The 12,818-nt window shown below is 41.7% G+C and overlaps 1 protein-coding gene across 2 annotated transcripts; it reads right to left on the minus strand.

The window, feature by feature from the left end:
* Positions 1-337: 337 nt before the first annotated feature.
* ric8b (RIC8 guanine nucleotide exchange factor B) lies at positions 338-10,213 on the minus strand. Of its 2 annotated transcripts, none has more exons than XM_085168019.1 (10): positions 9,900-10,213; positions 9,443-9,490; positions 8,730-9,359; positions 6,967-7,061; positions 4,625-4,775; positions 4,260-4,358; positions 4,027-4,171; positions 3,740-3,884; positions 3,363-3,482; positions 338-1,653 (listed from the first exon to the last, which is right to left on the minus strand). In XM_085168019.1, exons 1-10 carry the CDS (start codon positions 9,981-9,983, stop codon positions 1,545-1,547), a joined length of 1,626 nt encoding a protein of 541 aa, XP_085024145.1. In that variant the 5' UTR covers positions 9,984-10,213; the 3' UTR covers positions 338-1,544. The 2 variants fall into 2 exon arrangements, with proteins under 2 accessions (XP_085024145.1, XP_085024146.1); XM_085168020.1 differs by having other exon boundaries at positions 4,260-4,355; positions 9,900-10,212.
* Positions 10,214-12,818: the final 2,605 nt, after the last annotated feature.

Here is a 12,818-nt window from a genome sequence, read left to right on the forward strand (position 1 = left end):
TCAGTTTAACTTTTGTGGTAATGATATGATGCTATTTCATAAATGCTTTCCACTTGGGAAAATTTGAACAGGAAACTTGAATGTGGTGGAATAATTGTGTTTACAGCTGAGCACAAAACAAATCTACAGCGATAGGGGGGAAAAATACAGACATGAGGAGAAACCCAGCAAATGATAACCAACTTTGGCAAATCGAAAAGAGTAAAGTCAACTTGCACAAATTTGATTAACAATGAGAAACGCTGATTTAAGTAATGTAACAAGCAGTTAAATTATGTATATAACCGGCCAAGTATGTGAGATCTGCATAGAATTAAATTATACCAAGACACAGAAAATATATTACTTTGTTTATATAAAGTCACACATTTAGTGTCAAATAAACAACATTTTCATAGGTTTCTTCCTCTTTTTTTTTTTGATTCAACATCATGCAGATGACAAAAGGAACAGAGATTAGAAAACAATCATCGTAGTTCACACATTTCATTGTCAAGAGCCCGAACAGGCAAAAACCACCATCGACCTGTGGAGAATGCTGCATTGCCTCAAGTCTTAAATTTAATGAAACTTGTTTTCTTTTCTCCATAACGTCATCAATTGAGTACCAGAGAGAAAAAAGTGAACTACCACTAACATTTGTTTTTTGTCCATGGTAAAAACTGATTACACAAAGTGAGCTGCAGGTTTAAACCGTCCACAAACACATCAGTCCTGTGCTCCAGCAGTACCAGCAGCTTTACCGCTAACAGTGTTTACTATGATTCGTGTTAAAATTGTGCACCTTCTAGTCATACATTTTTTTATATGTATATATTTTTAAAAAAGAAGTGAAGGAATGTTTATTCACACCCAAAACTACACTTTAAACAAAACAGTGTTTCCAGCAAGAAGCAAAACTCAGCAGAAAGTATATTCTTTCCCCACAGGGAGCACTAAAGCAAAAGATGCAGCAGTAACTGTGAACTCCTCCTCGGCAGTCTTCCTGCCACGCACGACTCCGCTTCAGCTCGAGACAGCCTCTGGAGCCTGCTGTGAAATGTTTAGCTGCGTTCTACTTCAGGACTGGTTTGATTTCATTTAGTACAGCAAGTGCCTGTCCTATTTGAAAAAAAAGAGGCTAAGATTTTGCTAAGAGTCCAGTCCATGATTGCAAAATAACACTTTATTTGCATTTAAGTGGCCGTCAGTCAATATCGCTAAGAAAAACCAAAGAGGAGGTGATTGCCCTGCAAAGCGCAATAAAAGCCTGATATAAACTTACACATAAATATTTTATTTTTCACCATCACCATTTGTTCAGCTTTCTGTTAATCGCTACCACTTGTCCCAGTTACAGCCCCCGAGGTGACAAATGGGACTTTCCCATCCAGCACCTGAAGTTTTTGGACACAGCTCTACACTCAGCAGCAGCTCATTCAGGATGGAGGCACAAATTCAAGCCCAGCTACAGAACCCACCTTCAATAATCACAGCTCGAGATTTGTTGGGGGTGGGGCCCATCGGGCTTAGTCTGGAAAACGTGGCTGAGATATTCAGCAGCACTAGTCCGAGTCTGAGTCCGAGTTTTCCTCAGGTGGACAGCAGAGAGTTTCTTCCAAAGGTGCCAACGTCCCGTCGGGTTTGACGCCCATCGGTCGAATCACGTGCTGCCTGCGGACACAAAGAAGTAGATGTCAGATATGACGGAAAGGAAAGGAAAGCTGGAAGAACATTTTTCTTTTTAAAAAGGGCTTTTCAATTGCATGCGTCTGCACGTTCTGCATACACAACTCAAGGACCCTCACTCAACAACTCCCTCCCCTCCTTTCATGGACACTCGCCCCTGTCTGGCCATCCTCCCTCCCCTCCTTTGCAGTGGCAGTTTAATTACAGGATCAGTACTCAGCCTAATCTCCTCAAAGCCACGGCTGCCCCTTCACCCTAATCCAATTATACCTGCACCGTGTGTCACCACTCCCTCCGAGATGATTTATCAGAGAATTATCGGTCAAAAGATTTGACAGACTCAAACACAAATGGCCATGTAATTCCTTCTGATTCCTAGAATTAAATATCATTTAATTCTTAAAGGTTAAAGTTCTTTAAAGAGAACCAGAATCTCGTGACCCGGTATCACTGGCTCATTTACAATACAGACCAGCGTGACAAAACAAACAAAAACATGATCTCTTCCAATTAGAGAGGGGGAAAAATGTCTTCCTTCCTCCTCGGGAGTGACAGAGGGCTGGGCGGTGGGGGTCTGGCAGGTGTAAGGGGTGGGGGTGCAGAGTATGTGCTAATTGGAGCACCAGTTAAACAGTTAGAGGGGCACATTCTTGCAAGGACCTGACCGATCTCCTTAGAGTCGGCATCAAGGGACCACCTCTCCTTCATTGCAGAGGAAGAGAAGAAAGGGGATGCGGCCTTGGAAAGGAATCTTCCTCTTCTGGGTGCACGTGCCTCATTACAGCTCAACGCCCTCTTTTGGCTCAACAATGGCGAGGACGGCTTTCTTATGCCTGCGCATTTATCCACCTGTGTCTCTTGATCCACGTTCCACCCGAATAGCTTTGTCTAGCTGTGCCTCTGTCTCAGTCCACTCCTTGTCTGACCAGCGGCTTGCTTGTCAAATAAAAAGAAGAATAAAGTCAGGACGTGTGTTATTAAAAACCCGAATAAAGGAACAGGGAAACGACAAGTCGACTGTGTGAGCCAATTAGGTGATAATTAAGGAGCGGAGGTAATGATGCCGCTGGTGCGTTGTGGCAGCAGCTCCCCCATTTACACCGGCTGAATGACGCGGCGTGCACAAAGTCCAGTCCTAATTGAAGCTACATCTAAAAGGCAAGAGATTCTTCCAACGATGACTCGGTTGGCAGGGAGCGGGCTCACTGTTACTTTTGTGCAGGCGCTGTGCAAACTAACGTTGGCCTCTGCGCTCGCTGACGAAAGGTCAACACAAACACAGCACGACCCTTTGCTCGGGAAACTGTGTATTTATATGTTGAGCAGGCATGGTAAAAGAAAAAATATATATTTTGACAAGACTTCTGAGGCATCTATCATACTGAATTTTCCATTTTACACAGACTTTTTTTAAACACATTCATGCGTCCAAAGCTAATCTAAAATATGAAAAAGCAAATTCCCAGACAGCAGATTGCTTTATATATTTGAGCTTTGTGGCAGAGCATGAAATGACCTCTAAACCTTTTTCAGTCCATCAGAAACTGCGGTGAAGTCAGAACACACACAGCCGTTTTCAGTCCAAAACCTTTGCAACTGAAAATCCTCTGCTACTTTTCTAAGTGTTGTAAACAGCACATTGTAGATTTTGAAGCATGCCTCACTACTAGTTAGCGAGCTCTCTAGTTTATTACCTTGACAACTTGTCGAACATGTTGGCCAGCTTCTCGGCTTCGTACTCCTTCTGCTCCTCGGTCATCTCTTCGACGGGGTTCGGCATCGGCTCCTCGACGTGACCGGTGATGGGGTTGATGCTGAAAAAAAGAAATAGATGAAACGCTGACTGTATAGCTGCAAAGTGAATTCAACTAATGGCAGCTATTTGTTATATCTGGGATTAAATTACTGGGGTTTGTCCCACGAGAATAAAAGGAAATAATTTCTTTTAAAGAGAGAGAGGATCAGCATCAGCTACTAGACCAGCAGTTTTTGAATCGGTGCAGCACAAATGTAGTACACACAACAGTTAAATATGTGACACCTTATTGTAATCCCAGTGTGGAGGACTCACAAAGGTTTGGCAGATTTGTATTCTTCTGTGTCTGAGTCCTCATCGTCAGAGTACTGAGTCTCTCCTCTCCCTCCTCCAAGAAGTCCTCGAGCCGCAAGAAGTCCTGCTGCGTTTCCGTACCCCGTGTACTTCAACAGGTTGTCCACTGCAAGACAACACATTTACTAAAAGGGGGCACTGATACACATAAATCCTGATGTGTTAAGGTAATTATTCTCATAAACTGCACTCAACCGAAAAGGCCACATATTTTTCATCCCCTTCTTCTCCCTTTTAAAATCACTCACCGCTTTCTTTGCAGAGGACGAACAGAAACTCTGCAGCTGTCTGCTTCACGCCCATGTCAACATGTGTCATGAGGCGAACCAGCTTGTTTCTGATGGTGGTGCCAATCTCTGGCCTGCTCTTCACATCTTTCAGTGGGGGAAGTACCTTAAAAAAAGATTTCATTTAATTTAATAGTGCATCAATATTTCTATTTTAACACGCCTCTAAAGCTGAGCCCACAAACCGTGATTACCTGAGCTTTGATATATCTGCGGATCTCCCTGTGGTGTCTGGATCCTTCAGTCAAAAGGCTGAGTACTGGAGTCAAACCCTCTTTGTAATTGGACCCCTGCTTGGAGTGACAGACCACAAAAACTTCACTGTCTCCACAAACTCAGGGGCTGGATAGATATCCTTAGCACACAAGCACGCAGCTAATAGAAATAAGATGACGGAGACACCGAATAACAGCGGAGAACCTGAGGGACATGACCTTTATTCAGGCTTTCTTCTCCTTCTAATCATAAATAAAAACAAAAACATCCAGGTGGAGTTAGAACACATTTATGGATGCTAAACCGTTATTCTCGCGTCATTGCGACAGAAGTTGAATTTTACCTTGTCGATTCTTTTCTCCATGAAGTCCAGCAACACCTCGATCGCGTCCATGTTTTTTCCGGCATATTTCTCCTGCCCTCCCTGCACTGGGACGTCAATTAAAACATCCAGATAGGACACGGGCAGGTTGTTCAGCAGGTTCACGGCATGGCTGCAAACAGTTAAAAACATTATATTTTTTTAATTATCCAGAGGTTTTAGGGTATTTGGAGAATAAAATCGAAATACAAAAAGGTTAAAACACTTTTGAAAAGACATACCAGGTTTTGCTCAGGATTTACCACAATTCACAGGTGCAAAGCACAGAAAGAAAATGATACGTTTTCTTGTTACTCATTGGCTGTATTAAATAACATCATGAGAATAAAAAGCTAATGATAGAGTCAAGCACGCTCGCAAACAGTCACATCTGGGACAAGTCAATGTAGTTCACTACCAAAGGAATATGTCAGAGTTCGGGAGCATTAAGAGAACATGCTCAGCAGAAACCATGAAAATATGTGAGTGCACCCACACTAATCCCCACCAATGAAATCATCACAGTCTAATGATATATAAGTGAAATGCAAAGTAATGCAATAGTTCAAACTTTCCTATCATTTGGTACTTTCTGAAGTTCTTTCTCCTTAAACGTGTGAATCTTATGTCATGACTTTCAGATTAGGCTTAAACATTTCCTTTTTGACAAAGCTTCTAGTGAGGGCTGGTCCAGATGAGTATGAACCCTCCGCTCGTTAAACGGGAATAGATCATCTTCTCACACCTCTTTGCACTCTGTTTATACACCACTCTGCATTTAATCGTTAGTTATTATATCTCACTCTCTTCCACAGTCTGTATTTGTCCTCTCTTCGTCCTTTCACACCCAACCGGTCACAGCAGATGCCCGCCCCTCCCTGAGCTTGGTTCTGCCAACGGTTTCTTCCTGTTAAAAGGAAGTTTTTCCGTCCCATTGTCACCAAGTGATTGGGGTATTCTCTCTACTATTGTGGCTTTACTTTACGATATAGAGCAGCTGTTGTGATTTGGCACGATATAAATAAAGTTGAATTGAATTGGAGTAAACTGTCTTTGCCAATTTGTTGAAACTGAATATTGTTCAGTGCATCAGGAGGAGATTGGCGAGATTGTAAGTCGTCTCCAGAAAGGTTATGCTGGTAAAATGGAACCTTAAAAATAATGATTTGGTTGAAGCATCATTTAGTGATCTTTGTATGCGAGTTTCACTCAAATCTGACCTATACCCAGGAGGAACAGCTATAGACAGATAAAGGAGTTTTTCCTGTTTGTTTTCTGATACGTTTCTGCTTTCTTCACATTTGTTGTTATTAATGCTTTCCAGTTGGAGACCAGAAGGAGAGGCAAATCACTAGGAGCTCAAAAAGAGCACATGGCATAAAAATATGACAAATCGTGTCTCTGTCATGTCAGTGGTAAGTTTGTATTTTAACATCTATACCTCCTAAACTAGAGATTCACCAGAGATCATCTAAAATACTTTATTTTTCTCAAGTTAGCAATACTTACAATTACTGGTACCCAAAGAGATAAAAGTAGGAATAAAAGAAAAAAACAGTAAGAGTAGTTCTGGAAATGAGGTGATCCTTGAGCCGGTCAGTTTAAAAAGACAACAGTTTTATGGCGTAACCAGGGAGCACAGATGTAGGAATTACTGAGTCTGATACCAGAAGTCCGTCACAACACTCTACATTTGAAAATATTTATGTGTTAGTCTGACAATCATCCGACTAACAAACTTTAAAACGCCTGTCAGCTTGGCTTAAAACTAACTCTCTCCTTCGTGCTCCCCTTTTCTATTCAAATTAGCTCTGTGTTACACTGCATTCAAATTACAGCTGGGTCGGTCAATGGGTCAAGCTCCCACGACTGATTCAGCCACCAATCTGACAGGTCAAGAGGATCATCACTCACTTTTACATGACACTGTTTAAATTTCAGGCTAAGACCACACATTCTTGGCATTCTTGCGTGAAATTACCATGAGAAACACTGCTGTCGCACAATGACAGAAAAAAGCTCATAGATAATATAAAATACAACCACACAGCACTTTGCTATCGACACAAGCAAATCTCACAAGGTGATTTTCCTACACAGACACGGCGATGCAGTCTGCTTTTCTATGTAAATCACTTTCAAGTCATGTCTGAGGCTATAACACATTCACACATGAAAGCTACAGGACACGGATACACAAAGGGACTGAGCCTCTTTGTGTTTAAGAGGTCCAAACATGTATATTAGTTTAAATAAAATACGAAGGTGCAGTCCGCTACAATAAATTATTAACATATGAAGATCAGCGAGGAACAGATTCCCACCTGTGTGCTTCCTCCGTTTTCTCCTCGGTCTCGGTCTTCAGCATCAGGAGATGACGCAGGATGGCAGCAATGAGCCGGAGCTGATGATCGTCTTCCTGTCGAGCCGAGCACACACAAAAACACTGAGTCCAACCAGGGGTTTTGTTTATGCACAGCAAAGCAGTATGGTAAAAATACCTACGCTACAAGGGCATGAGGCTGGAAACAAAGGCTAAAACCTTCAGTTAATCAATCATCCTTGCAAGTACGCATCAGTGGCGCGGAATAAAGTGGCTATTCTATTTGTATTCTAATATTAAAGTAGCTACTGCTATAACTATCGGGATATGCTGCCATTGTATAACTGAGTAGGAATAAAATAAAAAGGCATGAAGGGGTCACTATGTGTCATTTTCATTTGTTTCTCCCTCCTATCAGCACCAGCTACCATTTAGCTCCCGCAAGTTTCTTCCTTATTTCCTTAATTAACTTTTATTCACATCACTAATTAATCAACTAAGTGACAAATTAGGGAGGGCAGTTAAAAGTGCCTAAATATAAATATCAGGATTGACACCAATACATCAAGAAAATAAGTAAGAAATTGCTGTGTTGGTACTTTTGCTGATGATATTTTGAATATGAGAATGGGGCGATTCTCAGCTCTGCGCAGAGCTGCAAATATCTAGGCTGAAAGTAAAAAACTAGTTTAACAACAAAAAGTAACCTGAGAACTCAGGAGTACACGAGGAGGAGTTACTGGTCTAATAGTGACAGGAGCAGAGAGGCTGTGGTGAGACTGAGGAAGAGGAAGTTTGGATTTCTAAGAGGAGAGCAGGGCCAAACGGGAATCTTAAAACTAAACGTAGCGTCAGCAGGACTTACACTGCCTCAGGTGCTGCCTTTGCAGTCGCGTTTCTCCTTTGAAATGCCTCCTCAGACAAGACGATCAAGTTTGACAGTGAATCAGATGCAAAAATTATCATACAATAAGTACATCATGAATGAAAAGCATGTGTACCAAGTATCATCCTTTTTTCAAGTCAAGTTCATACTGAGTGGCCTGTGTGTGTGTGGGTGGAAGGACTTACTGATTTTGTAATAAAGGAGCAATGAGCCTAACTTCAGCAGAATATTTTTGACACTGGCTGATGTGAATTACACGACACACTTCCTGTTATAAATCTAATATTTCAGAGATGGATGTTGATGTGAAACATGGTGAAGGTTCCATGATAATGTCAGTAACGCAAGTAATCCCAGTAAACCCGGCTCAGACTTCACACTGGTCTAAACACAGCAGGACAAATTTTCCTTAATGATGGTCAAAGTGGCAGCCTCAAACTTTTTCTGATATGCTTCACTTTTAAAGTCAATAAGATTTTTATCAGGCGTTAACATCTTTAATATATAATATTATTCCAGCTGAATTTTATTTGAAGGTCAGGGCAAAATCATCAGAAAACATATTGACTGAACTCAGGTTAACATTGCTGTGCAATTTTAGAACTGTGGTCTTTAAGGGCCGTTTTAGACTTCTGCAGGTAACTTTTAATGTTATAGTTTCGTAGTCTCCTTACAGGAATCTGCTAACCTTTGTGAGTAATTATATCTATGCTATGATCACTGAGAGGAAGAGCGACAGATGCAATTTGGCTGCTCTTGGGAACAGCATATATGATCTTTGCAGTTCAGATTAAGACTATAGTGCAATTAGTCACAAACGATTAGCACCGAGTGAGCCTTTACTGTAACATTGTTTTGTATAACCACCGCATACTCACCTCACCACCAGTTTCAGACAGTGTGAGGTTGAACATGGCTTTGAGTGCTTCCATCACTCGCTCGTTATTCTCTGCAGGCATGGGCACGGCTTGCGGATCTGGACGGGCAGCTTCATACGGACCAACCCAGCGCACATCCAGCGTGTGCTCCAACACCTCTGTCAGCAGTCTAACAGCATGCCACTCTCTCCTCAAAAGCCCCCTCACGGCAGGTTGAAGGGCAGACAGCAGGAAGAGAAGGCGCAGTGTGAACAGGCCCACCTCATGGGACCACGTACGGGCCGTGGCCAGGCTGGCACACAGACCACGAACCAGCTGCACATCCACGCAGACCTGCTGAGCCGCAGGGCTGTTATATACAACGTTGCAAAGGCACTTAAGGGCCTCCACCACCACCCTCTTGTTCTCCTCTGACAGTGTCTGTTCCTGAGAGCTTTTCTTGTCAGCATCCTGTTCCTCTCCAGCCCGCAGCCTCGCCATCCCTGCCAGGGTCAACATGCCTTCCTTGGTGGCTACAGGAGCCAGGACACGCTTATCTCTGGACAGGATGCGGAGGGTCTCCAAGCATGTCTTCTGACAGCTGGGCTGCACCTGTCTCCCGAGGACTGTGAGCACACCGTGGCACAGCTTCTGTAGGGACGCACAGAGACACACACACCGTCACTATCACACATTTCATGTAATAAGAAGCTGCTGGGCTAGATGGTACTCACACTCCGCAGGGTTTCCTCCTTTGGGTCAAAAGTGAAGGTTTGGGTGTTCTGCAACAGAAAGGATGCTCAGTGTCGACAGCAAACAAGATCGACTCGTGTCAAGCGTGCACTATCACATATTAGAAGCCATGAAACGGATTTAAAGTTGGAAACCTCAGAGAAACATGCAAAGTTTTCACGGATGATGCATGATTAGCAGGCATGATTAGCATTTTTAGCTCTACTCTCGGCGCTGTAAATTATGCCAGATTGCATACTTTTGCTTCGCTCAATGTGTGTGTGCTTTTTTCTCTGATAATGCGACACCAGGTTTCATTTGACAGAGCCAAACATTTCGGCTCAGCAGCCCAGAAAGATGTTCATGTCACCCAGAGCTAGCTGTCTGGCTAGGTGGCTAGCTAACGTTAGCACGGGCGTTTGTTTTGGTTGAAGAAAAACGAGCAAACGCGCGACTCACCTCTACATTATACTGCTGGAAGAGCTTCTCGATGTCCTCTTCGCTGGCAGTTTCAAGCTGAGATAAAATATTATTCAGATCCATGGGGGCTACCTGAAAAGCTCGGAGAGTTACCGGTGAGTGATGTGCAGCCACAGCTACAGCTAGCTGGATGACAGGCTAACTTGTTTCAGGGCTGCTACTGTCAACAGGGAAACTCCCCTGACTGCCTCCATCAGCTGCAGCAGGGACCTGCTCCCACTTTATCTATTCACATATTCCAGTAAACAGTCCGATGATGGCAAAATGTGTCATAGGAAGAGCCGCAGTTTATCTGGCAGGATACATGACGTGTATTCTGCGTATAAACAAAGACGTGTAGAATGAATGGATCCAAGTAACTTTAATAAACATTTAGAAAACTGGAAAAACTGAAAAAAAAAAAACTAAAAAACGTGAAATTCTTAAATTCATTTGGAATTTGTGAAAACAAATTTTGATCAATCAAAGTGTGTCGGATCTGGAAAAATATCAGTTTGCTGACCAATAAGCCCCCATAAAACCGGACTCTGTCTTTTATTTCAAGTCATGTTTTCTCTCATCGAAATAATAACGAGGAAAAATTCGTTCTCATTTTGGTCATTTTCAGGTTTTGATATTATTAATTTGATTTAATTTTAGTTTCCAGAGTAGTTTTTCTTGTTTTAGATTAATTTTATTGGTTTCACTGCTCATCAGTGAAACATGTTCATCAGTACCTCATCAGAGTTGTAATCAATTAATTTTTTAAATATTTTTTCAGTTCACAAAGTCATCTCAGTTATTTTATTTTAATTTTAGGTCTAACTGTAACATCAATAGATAGACTGTGGTCATAACGGATAAGTGACAATACCCACATATGATAGCTGGCACTAAAGTGTGCCTTACACCATTACATCGCCAGCTACCCGAAACACTGATCCAAGGCAGGATAGATCCATGCTTTCATGTTGAATACACCAGAGTCTGATGCTACCATCCATATTTTGCTGCAGAAATCAAGACTCATCAGATGAGCCAACATTTTTTTCAGTCCTCTATCATCCAAATTTTGTGAGCCCATGTCATCTGTAGTCTCAGTTTCCTGTTTGTAGCTCACAGGAGTGGCATCAGTGGTCTTCTGCTGATGTCGCCCCTAGTATGCAGAAGATGCTTTTCTGCATACCCTGATTTAAAAGAGTGTTTATTTGAGTACTGTTGCTTTCATGTAACTTGAAGCAGTCTGACCTCTGATGCAATCAAAACATTTTCACTCAGAGAACTGCTGATCGTTATTTTCAAACTTTTGGACCATTTTCTCCACACCTAAGAGATGGTTGTGTGGTTTTCTCAGCAGATAATCTGTTTCTGAAACACTCTTACCAGCGCTATCTGGCACCAACAACCAGGCATTTAACAAGCAGTTGAACAGGCGTACTCAGTAAAGTGCCTGGCAACTGTGTTTGTTTCTTTTTAAAATTATATTTCTTTATTATTATGTGTAGCCTGTGTTGCTTTGCGACTGTGCACCTCAGTTTAAAGCATGCTTTGTCTCCAGCATCGGCTCCATAGACTCAATGTTTTCTCTCCTCATTAGCTGTTTTTTTCTAATTATAATACAGTATTCCCGATTGAGTTTCACACAAACTGTTGGACTGCATAAGAAGTCTAATGTGGTTTATGCAAGGAACTAATTTTCATGTATTTCTAAAAACAAAAAGGGATGTGGTTGCTATAATAACTGTAAGTGGTGCTTTGGTGATATCAAAGATGAAACCTCCTGTGGCAGCACATTTCTCACAGCTGATAGGATCGCAGATCTCAGTCTGAAATTTCCAGCGGATATTGATATTGACACTCAGGTCAGCTGATTAAATCGATGATATATATATATTTATATTTGGGTTTTTTTTTGTTTTTGTGTCTTTAAAGAAGTTTTCTTTATTCAAAGTTTCTTGTTGGGAATCAGATATAACACAGAGGATCTACGCCCTAATAAATACAAACTGGACAGGGGTCAGAGGTCAAAGGTTACGGGACTGAAGTGCAATGACCCCAGCACAGCAGGGACATTCAGTCCTTAGAAATGTAACCCATTCTGCAGTGTGGCCTTTCTGCTACTCGCCCAGCCCCCCACTGTGTCGGTGCATGGACAGCGAGAAGGAATATCCAATTCAGGAAACATTTCTACTTCTTCAGCAGCACACGGATTAGAAATGTGACATATGGATAAAGTGGAATGAGGGAATTTCAAAAACAACACAATAGCAGTTACAGGATTAATGTATTTGGGCAGTAGATGATTTAATTTAAATGAATACGATGTAAAACAGTTTAGAAAAAGGCTAACTCGAGACTTTACTCCAGCGCTGATGCTGTGATCGTTCAGTAGGTACCACAATGCATAGACACCCCCCACCCCCCTTCCCTCCAGAAAAAAAGAGATTAAAAAAAAGAAGACATTTGACAAGAATGTCTCACGGTTTTAAATTTATGTGTCAACATATTTCACACATACACACCAGTTTTAACTGTGATAGTCTAACAGTCACCACGGATGGTTTCCAGTGCTTTTATTTACAGAAAAGTGACTAGACTTCATGTTACTGTACACTTTGATATTTTTCCCTTTTTATAAATACCCATAGGGTAATAGGTCCTCAGTAGCTTTGAGTGCATTATATAGAACACACAACCCTAGGTTAATGCGTCTTTACTAGCGATACAAAACAGAGAACAAAGTACCAATTGTAACATAGAAAATAAAGGATACACCATGTTACAAAGTTACAGAAAATACATACTATATATATATTTATATATGTGTGTGTGTGTTTGTGTGTGTGTGTGTGTATAGATATATAGTCACAGAAAAACAGCAGAAAGGCTTGCGACAGAATACACTTTTTTTTCTTTCTA

This window comes from Neolamprologus multifasciatus, chromosome 7 (genome assembly GCF_963576455.1).
Source record: "Neolamprologus multifasciatus chromosome 7, fNeoMul1.2, whole genome shotgun sequence".
In the NCBI taxonomy this organism is placed as follows: Eukaryota; Metazoa; Chordata; class Actinopteri; order Cichliformes; family Cichlidae; genus Neolamprologus; species Neolamprologus multifasciatus.